The sequence below is a fragment of the Octopus sinensis genome, linkage group LG15, assembly GCF_006345805.1.
Source record: "Octopus sinensis linkage group LG15, ASM634580v1, whole genome shotgun sequence".
NCBI classification, from domain to species: domain Eukaryota; kingdom Metazoa; phylum Mollusca; class Cephalopoda; order Octopoda; family Octopodidae; genus Octopus; species Octopus sinensis.
Window position 1 is genome coordinate 7982541 of NC_043011.1, and position 22500 is coordinate 8005040.

General features: G+C 36.2%; 1 protein-coding gene across 2 annotated transcripts in view; it reads right to left on the bottom strand.

Annotated features, from left to right (window-relative positions):
- Positions 1 to 7928: 7928 nt before the first annotated feature.
- Positions 7929 to 22500, bottom strand: part of LOC115219946 — a 38286-nt gene continuing 23714 nt past the window's right edge. Inside the window, exons 1-5 of one of the 2 annotated variants that reach the window (XM_036509434.1) lie at positions 20454 to 20547; positions 14314 to 14498; positions 13338 to 13529; positions 10580 to 10792; positions 7929 to 8318 (exon numbers count right to left, since the gene is read on the bottom strand). In XM_036509434.1, the coding sequence (XP_036365327.1) occupies positions 8130 to 8318; positions 10580 to 10792; positions 13338 to 13529; positions 14314 to 14498; positions 20454 to 20514 (840 nt within the window). In that variant the 5' untranslated portion in view covers positions 20515 to 20547 and the 3' untranslated portion in view covers positions 7929 to 8129. Of the gene's footprint in view, positions 8319 to 10579; positions 10793 to 13337; positions 13530 to 14313; positions 14499 to 20453; positions 20548 to 22500 lie in introns of those variants that run through there. The other variant, XM_036509435.1, reaches the window with a different exon arrangement.

The window sequence follows — 22500 nt, forward strand, 5'->3', positions numbered from 1 at the left end:
GGACACTTCACTAAGTGCTCTGATAAACCAGACAGGATTTTTAAAGCGGTCGGTCAACGCTGTGTGTTACTAGATGTTTATCTGGTAGGATCTGATGTCATGTCGATGTCTTGACACTTCTGTGCTGCAACAGACAAACACCTCAGAGATTTCCTGAGAAGGTTATCCGATAACGTGTGTTTTTTTTTTCTTTTTTTTCTGAAATAGATCATCCTTTATAAGCCTGTAAGAAGGTTTGAAAATCCTCTGAATTCAGATTGCTAGGTTGTCCCAAATGTAAATTAAATGACAGTTTGTACTTTCTGTATTTTACATCTACAAGGCGACACTAAGAAAGAGGCGAGATGCAAGGTTACTCACCTAATATCCATTGGTCAACTGATATAGATATGAGACAGCCATCAGCGAAACCATGGTTTCTTTAACACCCGTAATCGCCCTCTTTGCAAACGACTTCGAGACATGTGCCTTTCAGTCAACGCGCTTAGGGTGGGGGTCAAAGCGTTGTCTTGCAAAGTTCTGCATCTCGAGGTAATCATGGTCTTTCTGGGCCTGGATGGCATGTCGTTTGTCCAGGGCGCAAGCGCTAACGAAATTGGTATCTTTTGGCTAGTGACAGTTTGTTCCTTGACTGGTCGGGACACCCAGACTTTTTAGGTATTTAGAAGTATCTTTGGAAAGATCCTGTCCATTAGTATTAGGGGGTCAACTGGAATGGCATTTTACACGCACCATGGGATTCGGTGACATTAATCGATATAAATGTAAAGTGTAAAAGTCTCGCAAGCTCGCCTGGGCTTTTTCAACTGTCTAGCAGATATCGACGCGAGTTCTCGAATATGTCTATGTGGAGTGTAATAAATTGCATCAAATGGGCTGCACCAACGGATAAGGATAACGTAGGGTGTCTAGAATTTTGAGCTGTTGACAGTAAAAAACTACAATTATTTATAATCTGCATGGGCAATTTAATAAGACATATTCAAGAACTCAGTTACATCGAAGCTGAGCTTTCCGCATGGAGACTTCACAGAAACCAAATTAGTCAGAGGGAGTTAACGTAGAATCTAAAAGATCTACTGACTAAGCAGGAACAGAAAACAATAGATTAACAGGAAAGCTAAGTAGCAGATTAGACAAAGAGGTGAAGAAAGTAATCGCAGTCCTTGTTCTAAAATGGTACCCGACCATTTATTCTCTATAAAACACGAAGGTTGCTTTGTCCGAGCTGAAACCCGAACTTTAGGTACGAAAGCGCAAAACACCCTTTGAAGAGATTTCGGTTGAGAAAGGAACTAGGTGGAAACAAAGCTTAATTCTGTCTTTGAAGGAACATGAGTTGCATTTTTATTCGATTACAGTAGATGAATGAGATTTTTTTATGGCTGTACTGTATTCGACTGTATGGATAAAATGGTTGTTGTTTGTATCGAAGGTATGGTGAAAACTAACCTGAATAAATGGTGGTATGCAAAAGTACCACAGCGGCAACCGAGATAACCTTTTATGATGTCCTCAAGAAAGTGTATAGTCCTCAAGAGGACGGTGTTACACATATTTTTTCATCGACGCTGTTGACTGACAAATCTGACATCCTGAAACGATGGAAAGATCACTTTGAACCCGTATTGAATTCCACCTGAATCACTAATGATGGCGTCATAATGTCTATTCCACAGCACTGTCTCTGGAGCCAACGTTTCTGGAAGTGGTAAACTCTCTATTAAACAGATCCCTTCTGGTAAAGCACCAGGCAGGGACAATGTCCCTCCTGAAATCTATAAGCATAGTGAGAGAACATTTTTAAAAATCTGCATGACATCTTCATAAACATTTGGGTGGTAGGCCATGTAGCACAGACTTCAAGGATGCCTCAATTCAACCTCTTTATAAGAACAAAGGAAACAGAAGTGTCTGTAATAACCATCGTGGAATATCGCTTCTGTCTATTGCTGGTAAGATTCTTGCTTGATCCATTCTTGACAGGATCATCAAACACGTTGTAAATGATATCTATCCAGAATCGACAGTGCGGATTTCGCTCAGGTCGTGGCACTATCGACATGATCTTTTCCCTTCGTCAGGTCATGAAGTAGGTACGTGAGAAAAACCAAGAGTTGTTCTTGATATTCGTTGACCTTACTAAAGCCTTCGACACTGTTCACCGGTAAGCATTATGGAAGGTTCTGAAAAAGCTTGGTATACCTCACAAGATGCTGAACGTTATCATATTTCATGAAGGAATGAAGGCCGCTGTCGTCTCCGCTGGGGAATCTTCGGCTTCCTTTGACATTACAAACGGCACAAAGTAAGGTTGTACTATGGGTCCTGTCTTGTTTGCACTCTTCTTTTCAGTGAAGCTGAGGAATGGTTTGGCGATATACAAAGTGGTGTCAAATTCCAGTTTTGAACAAGTGGTGGACTATTCAATCATCTGATCTCAAAGCCAGAACATTGCTACGAACCATTATCATTTGTGATCTACTTTTGGGGATGCTACTGCACTAGTAGCGACCTCTTTAGAGGAAGCACAGGAATTTCTAGACCGGTTTTCTCTTTCATGGAAAGCCATTAGTTTTGCCATCAGCATAAAGAAGACCATGTCCTACTACCAAGCAAATTTGAGGTATCAAGTAGAGGCCACCGCTTCACATTTTCCTGACATCCTTATACAGCTTGATGGGAGAAGTCTAAATTATGTGAAGTCATTTACATGTCTTGATAATAAAGTGAATTCGAGCGCATCTCTTGATGATGAAATCGTCAACCGTCTCGCAAAAGCAATCGACGTATTTGGCAAACTCCATCAACGTCTATCGAATGAAAGGAGCATCAATCTTGACACCAAAGTACAGGTCTATAAAGTAGCCATTGTTATTACTCTCTTGTATGGGTCAGAATTATGGCTATCCTACAGACCGCACATTAACCAGCTAGACATCTTCCACAAAGGCTGTCCGAGGATAATCTGCGGTTATTCACTAAAAGACAAAGTTTCAAAAGCCGCCTTGTTTAGCAAGTGTAAGATTGGTGGAATTGTGAGCTTCTTTATGCAACCAGAATTGTGCTGGAATGGTCATGTCGTCAGAATGAGTTACTAAAGAATGCCCAAAGTCCTTACGTATAGCCAGCTTGAGAGTGGCTCATATATAAGGACAAGCTGAAGAGTAACCCATTAGGGAGGAAGATAGCCCACAACACCTTTGAGCAAAGAGTCTAGGAACGAACAAAATGGAGATCGCTGTGTCAAAATGGAATTAAAAACTTTGTTGCAACCAGCATTAACAGGCTTCGTGGTGCAAGGCAAAGGAGAAAAGCGACTGCAAATATACCACCTACACTGACCAGTAATCCTCATATTTGTAACATCTGTGGCCTTCTTTGCAAATCGTTGGCGGGACTTGAATGTCACATTCGACATAAGTATTATGACTGACAAATAAAGAGTACGTTGTCGGAGCTTGATAGGTCGAGACCGACAGGCAAGTCTGTCATATATATACACATATATATATATATGTGTGTGTGTGTGTGTGTGTGTGTGTGAGTGTATATTCTCCTCTCTCTGTATATATATATATATATATATAACCACACTTTGAGCTTTAGGCACTGGAACAAAAGAAAAGCGACACAATTATCTAATCATATTTGGTCTTAAGAGATAAAGGTGTCGATTATAACATACAGTGGAAGATTTTGGCCAGATGTAAGCCCTATACTAACGGCAGCGGAGGTGCGGTCTATGCGACATGGAGAGATGGCTTATCTGGAAAAGCAGCTTTGACCCTACTACATGTCTAAATACAAGGACAGAGCTTTTCGATCATGCCCACATGTGACTAAATTCTGTTACGTTTTGGTCCCCTAAAGAAAACAGATAGACCATGCTTTCTATGTTATGTCCCAAGAAGAATTTATATATTTTTATATATTTTTTATGTTTTTTATATAATTTTTATGACGAAAAATGCGAGCGATGTATAAGTACGCAGGCAAGCAGTTATAACAGAGTAATTTCCCTTTATTTAACGGTATTTTTTCATAGCGTTTCAAATAGCCAGATAACCGAAGAGATGGTGTGTGGATTTCCACTTCGGCATCTGAAACTCATAGTTTTATCTTGACTACCGAGTAATGTAACATTTATTGTATAGATAAATTTCCTCTATTTACATAATATTGAGGTTTCTTTCTTTCTTTTGTTATCTTACCGTTTTATCAAATTATATATATATATAATATATATATATATATTGATAAAACGGTAAGATAACAAAAGAAAGAAAGAGACCTCAATATTATGTAAATAGAGGAAATTTATCTATACAATAATATGTTACATTGCTCGGTAGTCAAGATAAAACTATGAGTTTCAGATGACGAAGTGGAAATCCACAACACCTTCTCTTCGGTTATCTGGCTATTTGAAAACGCTATGAAAAAATACCGTTAAATAAAGGGAAATTACTCTGTTATAACTCTGCTTGCCTGCGTACTTATACATCGCTCGCATTTTTCGTCAAAAATTATATATAAAAATACATAAAAAATATATAAAAATATATAAAAAAATATATAAATTCTTCTTGGGACATACATAGAAAGCATGTTCTATCTGTTTTCTTAGGGGACCAAAAACGTAACAGAAATTAGTCACATGTGGGCATGATCCGAAAAGCTCTGTCCTTGTATTTAGACATGTAGTAGGGTCAAAGCTGCTTTTCCAGATAAGCCATCTCTGCATGTCGCATAGACCGCACCTTCCGCTGCCGTTAGTATAGGGCTTACATCTGGCCAAAATCTTCCACTGTATGTTATAATCGACACCTTTATCTCTTAAAGACCAAATATGATTAGATAATTGTGTCGCTTTTCTTTTGTTCCAGTGCCTAAAGATCAAAGTGTGGTTATTGAACCTGGCCTTGAAATTACCCTCTGTAAGGCCTCCGTATTTCTTCGTCGAAACGGTGTCTTTAGTGGTTATAGGGTTTACGGTAGCTTCATATATGATGGTCTTGGACATGCAAGCTCCATTTAGCGGGCACAATTCTTTATTCCTGCATGAACAGCTGTTTTCTTGTTGTGTTTTTTGTATGTTATGTTTGATTATGTTTTTAAAATTGGTAGTGGAACTAAAACTAATTTTTAAATTGTGTCTATTGAAGAGTTTCCTATAAGTATGGTTAACTGGAAAATTTCTATCTATCAGTGCTAGGAAATATTTACCTATATTGAAGGCCACCTCGGGTGAGTAAGGGGGCGTAAACCAGATGACCTTCCTATTTCTATTATTCCTTTTCCTTACTGTTGGGCTAGTGATAGGTGTATATTTTATTTTTTCGCTAAAACCACTATCTTTTAAAGCCTTATTATAAACTGGGGCAACGCTATTGAAGATGTCCTCATCAGAGGAGAGGCTAGAAATCCTCTTACTAATATTTTTAACTAAGTTTTTGAATACTATAGGGGGATGGCATGAACCTACATTAATATAACTTAGTCTATCATTGGGCTTCCTATAAGGCTTATAAATATTCTTAGACCCTACTACATGTCTAAATACAAGGACAGAGCTTTTCGGATCATGCCCACATGTGACTAAATTTCTGTTACGTTTTTGGTCCCCTAAAGAAAACAGATAGAACATGCTTACTATGTTATGTCTCAAGAAGAATTTATATATTTTTATATATTTTTATATATTTTTTATATATTTTTATATAAGTTTTATGACGAAAAATGCGAGCGATGTATAAGTACGCAGGCAAGCAGAGTTATAACAGAGTAATTTCCCTTTATTTAACGGTATTTTTTCATAGCGTTTTCAAATAGCCAGATAAACGAAGAGATGGTGTTGTGGATTTCCACTTCGGCATCTGAAACTCATAGTTTTATCTTGACTACCGCGTAATGTAACATATTGTTGTATATATATATACATACATTCGTCATGCTGGATCGCTGAAATCTACAAGTCCTTTTCATTCTCTCTCTGCTTATTTTCTCTTATTCCTTCCCGTTAAAGAGCGTAGGCTCGAAACGTAAAAGCCTTTTCATTTTTCCCGAGCGTCAAATTAGTACGCTTGCTTGTTGTTCATACACCTGACTTCGTCTTTTGTTTCTCTTTAAGTTTCAACTATCTATCTATCTACCTGTCTACCTATCTGTCTATCTACCTATCTGTCTATCTATCTATCTATCTATCTATCTATCTATCTATCTATCTATCTATCTATCTATCTATCTATCTATCTATCTATCTATCCATCTATCAATCTATCTATCTATCTATCTATCTCTGTGTTTAGCCCCGTGTGGGTAGTAAAAAAATAGGTATTTTCTCTGCCCACAAACGAATTGTATTATTATGTTTCTATTTTTTGTTGTTTCCGGGTTTTTGTTCCTTCGTAGGTGAAGGGATGGTTCATGTTTTTTGCACGCATTTCGTTGTCTATAGGTTCTGTCTTCTCCCAATCTTATACGTTTATTGGGCCACCCAAGATGTTTGGAATTATTGATCGTAAATCGTGGCTTTCTTGAGTTTCCTTGATACTCATTCATATTACGGTTTCTGTATTGTCTATATTGTCCTTGTTCTTTCCATCTAGGGTACTTGCTATTATGGGTTGGTGGTTGTCTGTGTGTTACTTATCTTTCCAGTCTTTCTCCTTATGTATTCATCAATCTAGGTTGTTTGATATTATGGGGTGATGGTTGTCTTCTATGTTCCATATGTTTGTTTATTGCAGAGTCATGTTTTGGCATTGTAAAATATGGGTTTCTAGTCTGAATTTGGGGTAAGCTGGAGGGCACCTCCGCATATGTTCTTGGATAACTAGAGGTTCGATCCCTTAATCTGGTTCCTCTGGGGCTGGTGTCTATGATTTTGATTTCGCTGTATTGTTTGTTGTGGTTTCATTTTCATAATGGATTTTTCTCCATAGTTTTTTTTTTCAGAGTTTGTGAACCACTCTTGTTGTTTTCCCCACATTTTCATGGATCTTTCTTCTTCCCGTTGAGTGTCTTCTTTCCATAGTTGTTGTAATTTTTCATGACTTTGATTGTCACTTCGTTCGGCGATTCCAACAAATGTAACTCCATCAGTTCTTTTGACTTTCTCTTCGTGTTGTATTTTTCGTGAATGGAGGAAAGAAAACTTCCGTTTCCATTCGGCATAAAACTATATTTGTACGATATAGGCGTTACGGAAAAAAACCATTGAGCAACCTTTGGAAAACCGATTATTGCAGTGACTCGATCAATTCCTAGCAATATTTGAAGAAGGAAATTTTATATTCCGAAATATTATATCAGATTATGGATGATTAAATTATAAGTTATTATAGTCCAATCTGCATTGCTGTGCCATTCAAGAAGGTCAGATACTTTTTCACTACACCCCGTGTATACATATATATATATATATATATATATATATATATATATATATTATATATATATATATATATATATATATATATATATTTATACATGGTGAGAATTTACAAAAAAAAAAGCAGAAGACGACGAAGACGGCAGTGTAAACAACAAACAGATATATTAGCTCGGGAAGTGAGAGAGTATTTTACGTTTCGAGCCTACGCTCTTCAACAGAAAATGACACAGAAATAAAAAGGGAGAGAAAATAGGAAAAGGTTTAGTGGCTAGCGATCAATATATATATATATATATATATATATATATATATGATACTTTGGAAGTGGTTTCAATGACAAATAAAAAGGTATTCAATAGATAAATTGACAGTAGTTTAACTTTACACTTGGCCCACGACTGCCGGTGCTGGTAAACGTCAGATGGTAGAATTATTGTCCTATCTAAATGGACGTTTAGTGCATGTCACCACCGAATACGAACGCTGTTTAATAATCATTATTATATATATGACTAAAGATTTTCGACCGTTGTCTATTTGGACATTTTATTCGCATACATGAGACATTTATTGACATTTCGTATGACTTAAGAAGAAAAAAAATACAAGACGGAATAGGTTTAGCATCGAAATTATTAGTTTCGAGAAATGGAGAGCGTCTATTTAAATGACGTTTCGAATTACTGTCCTTCATCGGAATAGGGTGATGCCCAGAAATATCACTGAGCCATTATATACCAAACAATGTATCGATATCTTTCACCAGAGTTTCTCTCGTATCTTCCCGTAACTGTTTTAAGTACTCTTCATTGGGTACATATTTAGCGTAGTTGAAGCGGCAACGGATCCCGACGACTATTTGTTCTAAGACGAAAAGGCGTATTGAGTCTCTTACAAGGTCAAAATGGAGCATAAATACCTTTGAGAGAGAAGAAAAGACAGAAGGTATTAAAAGATGATAACGAGCAAAAAAAAAAAACTATGGAAGTACAGGGATATCAAAATCTCGAGATTATAAGCGACCTATAAAGAGTTGAATTGTACAGTGGCGGAAAGGATGTGAAAATAATGAACAGGATGAGGTCACTAGACCCAATACACGAGTATAGGTGAATTAGACATCGGAGATGCTTTGCCCCGCGCAGAAACTGCAGGAGCTACACCGGGGTTTAGCAAGTTCTTCTTTTGTATCCATTCCAATGGTGGGAACACTTCCGAAACTTCCGTACCACCACCAGGTAGCTCAGAGTCACGAGCATTCTGTCTCTTAGTCTGCACCCTTTGATTTGCTTGGGCAGCGAGGACAGAATTAATCTTCACCAGCAAAACGGTTCTAGTTGTAATCTCTTAGTAACCACGTCCACCTTGAGCTGGTTCCAGCTTCCACATTTACTTCGTTGCTGGCTTTCTTCAGTAGTTTGGATTTCAGACCAATCTTCTGGAGCAAATTGTGCACCGAACTAGCGAGGAAGCCGCGGTAGGCTACTTTAGCAAGGAACGAGGTCCGCGTGGCATCCCTTGACAGGGGCCTCATTGACCAAGCCTTGATATTCAGTTTTCTTTATCCAATAAGGAATCCCAAGTAATTTTTCCAGGTGAGGCTCAAGGCCAGCAATACTCGGATAAAGAAGTTAATCAATTATTTACACATTAGATTGGTACATTATTTCACTAACTCCAGAGGGGTGTAATCTTTCTGTGTATGGTGATGATGATGATGATGATGATGATGATGATGATGATGATGATGATGATGATGATGATGATAAGAGGAAAAAGAAAAACCTGGAAATAGAGGTAACTCGAATGTGGAGTCCAAAAAGAGAAACAATTCCTATCATAGTGGGCGTATTAGCTATGATAAAAATATTCAAACAAATACATAAAAACACCAGGAATTACAAACACATATCACATACAGAACATTGCACTACTAGGCACCGCACACATCTTACGTAAAACACTTTCGATACAGTGAATATAAGAGCATCACAACAAATCACAGCAAATACCCAAGGCACACAGAGCTGCGCTCGGTAGTGAAGTGAAGGCAAGCTATAAAAATAAGACTACTGAATAATAATAATGATAATGATGATGATGATGATAATAATAATAATAATAATAATAATAATAATAATAATATAATAATAATAATAATAATAATAATAATAATAATGATAATAATAATAATAATAATAATTCTTCTAAACATTGAAACGTTAGTTTTCATGTTTGGATATAGGCATAAACGTGACAGATTGTTTCGGAAGCTCACTTTGGAATCAAAGTGTTTACAGTTCTATGTCCCTGCATGGCATCTTGAGCAAGTTTGTCTGCTATAGACCCCAGCCGCCCAATGCTTTGTAAGTGAGTTTGGGAGACGGAAACCCTCGTATATATATATATATATATATATATATATATACGAGGGAAATATTCTCTCCCTGAATACCCAAGCGATATTTTACACTTAGACATTTCAACGAGGAACCTGTGCCACTAATTCCAATAAGATAGCCTTTTTTCTGAACATGAAATTTAAATATACATATCACATGAACTCCAAACACAGAAGAAATATGCTCTTGTGAAGCACAAGTATACAGCACACAAGTATACGAACATCACATACACCAAGAAAGAGTCTATCGTGGTGGCGTCAGCGGCATAGGCCGTGGTTCCTCTTTGAATTGTCAAAGTGCAAAATATTGGTTGTGTATGGAGGGAAAGATTTCATCCCTAATATTTGGGATGTTATTTCTTGACTGTATGATGTTGAATTTTTCAGTGATACACAGTTGACACATATTTTTGCATTACATATATAAGATAGATATAGATATATAGATATAGACGTGTATGTGTGTGTATGTGTGTATCTGGTGCTCGTTTGTTGACGCCCCCATAATTTAGCATTTTGGGATACAGAGACGAACAGAATAAATACCAGATTTCAAAAGAAGTAGTGGCCCATATGCTCGATAAAATCCTAGAAGAAAGAGCTCCAGAATGACCGCCGTCCAATGACTGAAAAGTGTTAAAAATATAAGATAAAAGTTTTGAAGCTACAATGGAAACCGTGCATGCTTAATGTGTGTATTTGAAATCACAGTAGAAATTATGTTTTGATGTCTAACGTTTAGAAAAATTGCCAGTGGACTTTAGAGACATACTCACGGTGAGGTAGGGATTCGTGATATCAGGAAATCTTAAAATTGCCAAATCCATCAATTCTCTCCTTTTATAATCATTACCCAAAAGTGCGTTTTTGATCGAAATTTCTTCACCATTTGCGAGATAATAAGCTAAATTGGTAATATTTATGTTCATTTCGCCTAACATCGGATGCTCTTGTATTAAGCGGTCAAACCACAGTTCGGTGAAGAAAACCTGCGAGGAAAAACAATGGGAAAAACAATTAAAATGAATGAAATAAATAGCTGCTACTCCTCCTCCTCCTCCTCCTCCTCCTCCTCCTCCTCCTCCTCCTCTTCCTCCTCTTCCTCCTCCTCCTCCTCCTCCTCCTCCTCCTCCTACTACTACTACTACTACTGCTGCAGCTGCTACTACTACTCCTGCTGCTGCTACTCCTCCTCCTACTACTACTACTACTACTACTACTACTACTACTACTACTACTACTACTATTGCCACCACCACCACTACTACTACTACTAAAAATAATAATGATTAAATGACTGGCAGTAGTATCATATACATTGTCTTGGTATAAAAGATGAGCTACAGCAAATATTCTGCTAAATATCACAGATTTGCTTGTCAGTCGTTTGACCGTTACCAGTTGAGCATGTCTATTAGTGGCTGATGTTATGTGCCCCTCTGATCACAAGCAGAAGTTATGAGGGAGCACCATAGCCATGTGTTGAGAGGGATTCTTTGGGGTTTGGATAATTTAACTTTGGAAACATCGGTGTTTTGTTCAACGTCCTTAATCAACCCTTATCAGGGACATTTTGAGCGGGATGGGGTACTCGACCTGAAGGAAATACTAACCAGGCCCCACCTGCAGGGTCATGCACAGTTTATCTTGATATGAGATCAGCATGTCACGCACGTATGTCTGTGATGCATGCGCCTGCTGCACCCTTACCAGACGAATAGTCACGATGATTATACTGGGCTTCGTATATTTGTACACCAGTGTCACTCTGATGGCATGCACTGCTCTCTCACTCAATAATAATAATAATAATAATAATAATAATAATAATAATAATAATAATAATAATAATAATAATAATAATAATAATAATAATAATAACGTTGCGGTTGCTATAGATAGTTTATTGGTTGAACGATATTTCGACAGAAAGCCTATCTTTGCCAAGTTCAAAATGGGAAGAGATAAACATTCGAAGTAAGAGAAATTCAAATGTAAAATAAGAACGAGAACAACCAGCGTTCATACGTTGATTGATAGACATAATCTTCAAGTTTCAATTTTACAACTAGCGAAAAGAAAAAAGAGAAAAAAGAAAAGGAAAGGAAGAAGAATGTTTAATCAGTTTTGTGTAAATTTCATGTAATTTTCCTGTCATTTTGTTCATTTCACTAGTTAACCCGCAACTCATGCATTTTGAGTAATGAAAGTGTATCAGATTCAGAATATTTTATGACAATATGCATTTTCAAGTCTTTTTCAAAATTGCAGCCGTTCAGCAAATTCTGTCGAACTACTGTCATTGTGCCTGACGCCATACCTGTGCCCATTGAATCATTTGTTTAATTGTTCTGTTGTACAACCAGCATAAATCAAGTCGTGTTTTGTGCATTCTACTGCGTACAACAAATAGGAATCTTTACATGTGCCACATTCTGCGTAAATCCCAACATTTCTGTTATGATTCTTGATGGAATTCACTTGACTTATGTTGTTACACAATGAACCGGGCTTATCTCTCTTGCGGTTGCTTTTCAAGGTACAGCGTGCAGATAATCCGATGTTAGTTTTCTTTGAGTCAGAGTAGTTGTTAATAATTCTCATATATTTTCATTCCGTCTAAAGGCTATAATAGGTGGCTGAATGAATATCTGTTTGAAACGAGAGTATTTTTCCGCCACATGTTGGTAATTTTCATGCAACACTTTTGAAATGCCAACGAAATTTCGGTGCCAGTTAATCACTAAAGGAATTCTGTTAGATATTGTACTGTTTTTCCTAAAATTATGCGTGAAGTTTTGACTTTCTTTGCTAATCCTAACTATTTCATCTGCTATTTCCTTTAATCGTGATTCACTGTAACTGCGATTGACATAATGGTGTAGAAAAGCATTTGTATGCTTCCAGTAATCCCTATGTCAGTACAAACCCGTTTCTTCCCGCCAAAATGGGGATTTCGGATTTGACAATGGATGCGAACTGGTCTGAAAAGTCATGGTCGTATATATGCAAGGACAAAAGTAAATCACAACAATTAAGTTAAATGCGAGACGGCCTTCATCTAACACAGGGGTTCTCAACCATTTTTTAAATCTATTAACCCCATTTGTTATTGTTTTATTCTGGTGGACCCCTCCATAGCCATTCGACGTTTAAAAACTAGTTTATAGAAATTTCTTTCAAAATTCTTCTTTTGTTTTTCACTCATTAACTTATGTAAGTTGAACTGTGTGAAATGTTAGACAAAAGAACCCAACCGTTTCTTGCAATACACACCAACACATACATTAAAAGCAACATTTATCTGCAGGGGCCCTTACAATACTGCCGTGGATGTTCAATTTACTATTTTGTTACGTGGACCCCACCATAATCTTATATGGACCCTTGGTGTCAAACTTTTCTTCATGCTCCTTGTGACCTGTTCCCAGACATAGTTCCGCTGCAACTGAAACGATCTGGAATGAAATGATATTATAAACATTTTACAGTAAAAAGTCAAAGCTTCAGGAAGGAATCTAACATTTTATTTACCGTCATATAGTCGACTTCACGGCTGGCAAAATCCAGCATTTCGGTTCTCACTCGGGTCATATTAGATTCAGTAAAGTTTGTTCTTCCACCAACCATTTCCAAATATGGTATTCTGTCCAAAGAATCCAAAAGACCATCCCAACTTGTTTTATTCAGCTTATCCATTTCACTTATAGCACCAGCAACCATTATCTGTGCAACCGAAATACATAGATAACTCGATAAACATAGATATACAGTTATACATATACACAATACGCATGCATGTGTGAGTATGTGTCTCTGTGTGTGAGCGTGTGTGTATATGTGTGTATGTATGTGCGTGTGTGTGTGTGTAACTGAACAAGCTGGAGTCAACAAGGAGAGTGGTCGGACATTTATCTGCAGTCACTACAGCTGTTTCTAGGCAATGACCAACCACACTTATTCCTATTGACCCCAACTCATTCAATCATCCATTCAAATATTAAAGAAGCCGAAATGCAAATCTGGAATTATAATACTCCAAGTGGATAGCACAGGGCGAAATCTGAAGGCGGACGATCTATATTCTATACTCTCCCACGTTCTCTTATACGTACATACATACATACACACACACACACACACACATACATACTAACATACATACATGCATACATACATACATACATACCTATATACATACTAACATACATACATACGTTTCATTCATAACAATCAGAATAATTACTTCACCTCAAAAGTGAAGAAATGAAATGAAACAGCATTCGACACATTTACATTTAGATTTACAATCTTTCCGTAACAAGTTGACTTAGGTCCGTATCAAGGTTAGTTAAATTACTTGAATCCTGCACTCCATTCCTTACTACCGAACATTCAGAAACTACTTCTGACTGAGGTCTCTGCCGGTTAACTAATAGATATCAATGAAAACCGGAGCGAGGTGCAAACGAATGTAGACATACAATGGTTATATGACAGTTGAACTTACTTTTAAATTGTCATCGATCATCTTCAAAGATTCGAATTGGAGTGTCCCGAACGTGGCCGCCAGTTCAAACCTGATGTCAAATTTGTCGCCAAGTTCCGTTTTTTCTGTAAGTCTTTCAACGACTTGATCCGGGGTGTTCAAGTGAAGAATTTTGTCCACTGCTTCTTCATCATTTATAGTGTGTTCTGTTAGTGTTTGAGAGAAATTATATAAGATAAAGAGAGAGAAAGAGTAAAAGGCAATGATGTGTGTATGCTCCCCAGAAATGCAAAAACAAGCATCGTGTTCGAACTGATCGTTTCCTGGGAGGACAGGCCCGATATTTCCTACCAGGCCAAATATTGGAAATACTAGGACTCAGTAAACGAAGCCCTTATCAAAGACTGACATGTGACCTCATTCCCCATTGAAGTTTGGTGCCACGGATTTCCATCAAGATCCGTGCGCTAATTGCTGCAGAAGATAGGTCTGGAATTCAGACAACTGAAGGAAGTCATTAAGGAAGAAGGCAGGGCAGCTGAAACTAACTCAGGATAGCTGTGGTTGATAAAAGATCGCAAGTGAACCCCTTCCGTAGGTGAAGACTTGCTACCCAACTCAGGCGTATAAGCTAAGGACGAAACGCTTGACTTTAAGATACTTGTAGGCGATACAGAAGGGTTTATAGCTATCTATCTATCTATCTATCTATCTATCTATCTATCTATCTATCTATCTATCTATCTATCTATCTATCTATCTATCTATCTATCTATCTATCTATCTATCTATCTATCTATCTTTCTATCTATCTATCTACCTATCTGTGTGTCTGTATGTCTGTATGTCTGCCTATTTGTCTATGTTTACTTACTATACGTTTTTTTAATTATATATATATACAAATATGCCATATTTCCCTTTTGTTGTCTTTTTATTTAATTCTGAACATATATATATATATATATATATATATAATTTTTTTGCGTAATAAGATAAAAAAAAACAAGGCTATGTAGATATTAGAGCATTTATAGATAGATGGTCTTACAGCTGTTTCTAGGATATTTATTAATTATATCCCTTCATCGGAGACGGTGTGAGAGGATGGTTAAGTTATAGTCAGTTTAGATGTGATACAAAATAGAGAGTGAGGGAAAGAAAATAGATGCAAGATATGTATGGGTATTGAAGTTGTAAGTCCGTTTTTTAGGCATAATGGTGTATATACAATATTCCAATATCCTATGAGTAAAATCCCAAAAGTCCAACAGAGTTTAAAATGAGTCCTTCCAAAAATAGAGTTTATAAGCAAAGTAAGATTCCCTTATGAGTGAGATCATGCAGAATTTTAACTTGGTCATTCCCAGTAGACAATTTATATACAACATTATATTCAGCATTACCTGACACCTTGGGTCTCAATGACACCATTATCTCTATATATAATATATATATATATATATATATATATATATATATATATATATATATATATATACATATATACATATATATATATATGTGTATATATATATATATATACATATATATATATATATATATATTATATATATATATATATATATATATATATATATATATATACATACATCACATATAATATATATATATGTACACTTTTCATTTTAATATAGTTGCAAGGACATTACAATAATCAGCTACGTAGAGTTTCACGTTCGCATTCGTCGGGTAGGTGTGATCACAACTGATCGACGGACGGGAACGTGAAACTGACGAACAGGCTATTCGGATCATCTAGAACATTCGGTGTATTAACTTACAAATTTCCACTTTCTACGTCTATACGTGTGTATTAGGTTTCTGTACGCGCCGCGTGTGTGTATGTGTGTGTATACGCGACCGTGCACTGGCTTTGAACAAAAAGAATATAGAGGAAGGGATTAATTATGATGTTAGTCAACATATTAACATATTCCCCTCTCAGATTCACATAGTTATTGCAGCGGTCACATATCAACCAATATATATGTGTATATATGTATATATATATATATATATTTTGAGCGCTAGACGATATACCAGAAATCCCTAGTTTTGTCGGGACGTTCGGAGTCTGCGCAGTGATCTGATTAGTTAGAGAGAGTAAATCATTAGAAGAACATGCTTCTAGTGAGTTAGGATCTCAGAACAACAGGGCTCTTACCGACGAATTCTCCCTGAGCAAATAAATTATCTTTATTGGTGAAAAGAAAGAAACTGCAGTCTAAGAGTAACCGAGTTAGTAACTGTTTTTATCTTCATTTCACTAAATTTATCTAGCTTCTGTGTTCCTAGCACATATTTCGCCTTAATGTACTGATATATGAAAAGTATATGGCTTGTGTTAGAAATACCAGCGATAATAATTATTTTTATTTTATCGCATTTGATTTGTGTATGTATATATATATATGATATATATATGATATATATATATATATATATATATTATATATATATATATATATATATATATATATATAATATTATATATAGGTATGTATAAAATAATATATGTATGTATGTATGTATACACGTATTGTTAATGAATAGTAGGAGATGGATATTGTATTAGACATTTATTAGGCACAACATAAGTTTCGAGCCGTCAGTCTGGTCTCTTTATATATATTGATAAAGAAGTTTCACCAGTGAAAAATGCAACTACAATATCTATAATAACCAACCATCGAATTACACCAGCAACAATTCAAACAACAACACTAACACACCCGGATGTATTAAAAATAATAAGATAGCAATGATCACGAATATACTGAGTAGAACCAATTCATCTAGTGCTCGCATGAAGCAAGCACAAAAGACAACCAGTTATACCCATGCAGAGACAGATCCAAATGTCCCATGGACAACCAGTGCATGACCAGAAATGTGGTATATAAGTGCACAGTAAACACTAGAGGAATCTGCTACGTATATATCGGTGCATCGGCGATATTTTAAAAAATCGATACTGTAACCACATAGGCAACTTTCAAAACACCATTAAACGGCAGGTAAACACATATTCACATACTGCAATCTAAACCATGTCTAGCTAATGCAAATCTAACACCTACGACTCGGTTTATTTAAACAGAATCGTATCGGAATAAGATGTATTTAGACATGTAACTTTACAATCAAAATGTGTGTGTATATATATATATATATGTTTATCTATATGTATGTGTGTATATGAATATATATATATACATGTTCGTGTGTGTGTGTGTGTGTTTCTGTATATGTCAGTCTGTCTTCGTGTAAGTGAGTATGTGGGTCTACGTACGTATCTATATCCATCTTTATGTACGTGTGTAAGGTGTATATATATATATATATAAATATATATATATATGTCCATTATTTATGTGTATATATGTGTATGTATAAGTATGCGCATATATATGTGCATAAATATATATATATATATATATATATATGCATGTATGTTTTATGCACGAACATGAAACTACTGTCTATGTGCTAATCTCCTTCTCTTCTAATTTCTTTTCCTCTAAGCAGTTTGGACAGCGAAAACTAATTAGGTCATTTTATTTCAACTGGAACGCATGATTTCCACGTTCATATTTGAATTATTTGCATTTCTATATTATTTTTACTTATTCATTCCCGAAATTGATGGGCACGTAACAAGCCAGCCGACACTATAGACCTCTAGTGAGACATATCTTTCTCGATGTACATGATGAGAGCCAGACTGATGGGTCGAAACATATGTTGTACCGAATAAAATTCTACTACGAAATCCATCTTCTACTGTTAATTAATATTATTACCCAAACTGCCACTGCGGAGTTCCTGAAGTAAATCCACCGGAAGTGTACCACGACTACGGATGATAAAAGGTAACCTAATCTCTGCAGGTGCTCTACTCAACATTTAAATACGCTTATCGAACAGTTCTATATTTAAGAGGTGAGGAATTATGTACATTATTTACATTATTTACGTTTGCCCGACATTTGTCCTCATCTTCTTTGGAGGGTAGTATATCAGCCGAAACGTTGTGTTAACAACAAATAAGATGAGGACAAATATCCGTCAAATGTAAATAATATAAATAATGTACACAATCGAAGTATACCTATTTGTCAAAATTATATATATCTATCTATATATCTATATATATATATATATATATATATATATATATAATATACACATACATGTACACTCACACACAACACACACACACATATAATATTATATATATATATATATATATATATACATACATATACATACATATATACATATATATATTTATGTATAAATGTATGCATGTATATATTATATATATAATATATATATATATATATATATAATACATATATGTGAGATATATATATATATATATGTATTGAGTCATCCTATAAATAATGCGGTTATTTTATAATGTCATGCGCCGAACACAATGATTAGAAAAAGAAGAAACTCGGCTCCCCAGGGGAAAGAAGGTCTTTGTCCACGTAAGGGGTTGCTATCTCTTTCGTGGGATATAAAACTTTAGTGCACTTTGACCTTTTAAACCCAAACTAAACGATCACAAATGAGATCTACTGCGAGTAGCTTGAGCGGCTTAAGTCAGCGCTATTTTTCAGTATATACATATATTTTCGATCATCCCATAAATAATGCGGTCTTTGAATAAAAGATTTTTCAAAATTAAGAAAACGATGTTGTTTTTTAATCTAAAATATATTCTCCTTAATTTCCTGTAATGCTCTTCCATCTCACCCGCTAGACTTGAAGGCCCCTCCTCCAAATTCACTTGACCCTGATGAAAAATACTCCTTCAGTACTGTTCTGATTTCGTCGTATATTATTCATATATTCTCCATGCAAATCGTTTTGAAGACAACGGAATTAAATCAGATGGGGCAATGTCCGGCGAATATGGTGAATGGAACATCAGTTCCCATTCAAACTGCTCCAACCTTTGGAATATCATCCTCGCTCTATGTGACCCGAAGAGCACCTTTCGTCAAGAAACCAAAGATGGTCGTTTTCCTTCTTGTGCTGACTTAAGCCGCTCAAGTTGCTCGCAATAGATCTCCTTTGTTATCGTTCAATTTGGGTTTTAAAAGTTCAAAGTGCACTAAACCATTAAAACCTACCCAACAGATTACAACACTTTAAGACCTTCTTTTGCCTGGGGTGCCGGTGTTTCTCCTTTTCTTGCCCAATGTCTTGGGCGCTTCAAATTTTTATGGAGAACCCATTTCTCATCATCAGTCACTAATCAGTCCCCAGAAAGATTATTCATGAGAGGTGGCAACAAAGAAGAGCACGCATTAACTCCCTGCACGCGATTAGACTCGGAAAGTTTTTGTGGAACTTATTGACCCAAATTGCTGACTTTTCCGATGGCACACAGGGGTTGATTAATCTTTGAATGTCCAAATCCAAGCTTCTCAGCTAGTTTGATGAGATTTTTTTCCACCAGAGTTAGTAGGACGTCCTCGTCGATCTCTACAGATCTTCCAGGACGAGACTCGTCTTCTAGGCTGTAGTTTCTGACTCGGAACTCCTTGGACAACCGTTGACACTAGCTTACGCTTATTGTCCGATCTCCATATACTGCATTAATATTTCTCGCACTTTCCGTTGCGTTGTTGCCTTTATTGAACTCATAAAGCAAAATATGCTGAATATGATACTTTGTCACTTCCATTAGAGATTTGAAATCATAACTATTAAAATTGAACCGAACTCTTCAAAACTTGCACGAAGAATAAATCAAGGTAAAATTACCACCTGGTTTTATAGCAAGTTGATGCAGGTAGTTTGTCCCGCGCCTTTGACTTTTAGTTCAAGCAATTGAAAAACCGCAATATTTATGGGATTATCCAATATGTATATATGTATGTTTGTATGTAAGTGTATGTATGTATGTATGTATGTATGTATGTATGTATATATGTATGTATGTATGTATGCATGCATCTATGTAGATATGTATGTATGTATATATGTATGTATATATGTGTGTGTATGTATGTATGTATGTATGTATGTGTGTATGTATGTATGTATGTATGTATCTGTATTTATGTATGTGTATGTATGCATATATGTATTTATCTAAATATGTATATATAAAGACATACCTGGTTTTTGTGTAATTACAACCGAAAACGTGAAGCAAAATATAAGCAGAAGTTGATTCATCCTGGCTTCGAAAGGGGAAAACTGATCTGAAGCCGTCTGTTGTGGCTTCCTTTTATACTCCTCAGACACCATTTAATCAATTCATGTATTTTCGCCAAGGCGTGTAGTTTTTGTACTTTTGTTCTGTTATAAGAAATGATACTTTTAAATAGAGATGAATGGTTGTTGAACTACGTATAATTTCGGAATTAAAGATTTTATTCATAAATGCATTAAAATGTCGATATCTTTTGTTTGTGGCAACCGTTTTTGCCGTAGAAAGCTCTGAGAAGCTTCTTACTGTATTTGCTTGACTACTAACGACAATTGAAGTCTCAATTCATACGACAAACAAAACACAGCAACACAGAAAAATAGCCAGGCGTCGTTAAACTAGAACAACACTATAGATGCAAATTCTTCAACTGCGTAGCACCTGGAACAGATGGAGTATATCAGAGAAAAAAAAAGAAATCGAATCATACAAAAGGACACTACACTAAGTGCTCTGATAAACCAGAGAGGATTTTTAAAGCGGTCGGTCAACGCTGTGTGTTACTAGATATTTATCTGGTAGGATCTGATGTCATGTCGATGTCTTGACACTTCTGTGCTGCAACAGACAAACACCTATTGAAAATTGTGTCGTACAGAGATTTCCTGAGAAGGTTATCCGATAACGTGTGTTTTTTTTTCTATTTTCTTTTCTGAAATAGATCATGACAGTTTGTACAAATGATAGTTTGTACTTTCTGTACAAATATTTAGCCACGTATGGACATTATCTGAAAAGTTCAGTTCTTGAATTTAGACATTTAGCGGGGTCTAAGCTGCTTTTCCAGATGAACCATCTTTTCATAACACAAAGACCCCACTTTCCACTGCGAGAATGCAGAGTGGGTCAAGACTACCGATACAGAAGGTGCTTTCGAGATGAGCATGGGATCATATGATAGAGCTGGCGTATGCAATCTTATTGGACTATTCTTACTCGATACGTTGAGCAAGACTTTTCCTGACGTATACTTCGCCATTTACAAAGATGATGCGCTAGCTTTAACCGCAAATACCAATGGATCAGCACAGGATCGGTTTAAGAAGGCCATTATCCATTTGATGAAAACTTTCGGTCTTAGCATAATTACAGATATCAACCTGATGGTTATCAATTTCCTAGTTGTATCCTTAGATCTAAATAAGAATATTTATAAACCTTATAGGAAGCCCAACGATAGACTTAGTTATATTAATGTGGGTTCCTGCTATCCCCCATAGTGTTTAGAACATTAGAAAAAGAATTTCTAGCCTCTCCTCCGATAGGGAAATTTTTAATAGCGTTGCCCCAGTATATAATAAGGCTCTAAAAGATAGTGGATTTAGCGAAGAAATAACCTATACACCTGCCGCCAGTCCAATAATAAAGAAAAGAAAACATAGGAAAACCATCTGGTTCACCCCCCCCCTCCCACTCACCCGAAGTGACCTTTAATAGAGGCAAGTATTTCTTAGCCCTGATAGTTATAGAAAGCTCTTCAATAGACATAACTTAAAAATAAGTTTCAGCTCAACTATTAATTTTAAAAATATAATCGCACACAACACACAAAAATCACAATATGAAACAAGCTGTTCATACAGGGATAAAAATTTGTGCCCGCTAAATGGTGCTTGCATGTCCGAGACCATCATTTATGAAGCCACCGTGGACTCTATATCCACTAAGGACACGGTTTCGACGAAGAAATATGTGGGCCTTACAGAGAGTAATTTCAAGGCCAGGTTCAATAATCACACCTTGAGCTTCAGGCACTGGGATAAAAGGAAAACGACCAAGTTAGTCAGTCACATATGGTCCTTAAAAGATAAAGATGTCAGTTACAACATCCATTGGAAGATCTTAGTTAAGTGTAAGCCCTACGCCAACGGCAGTGGAAAGTGCGGTCTTTGTGATATGGAAAGGTGGCTCATCTGGAAAAGCAGCTTAGACTCCGCTACATGTCTAAATTC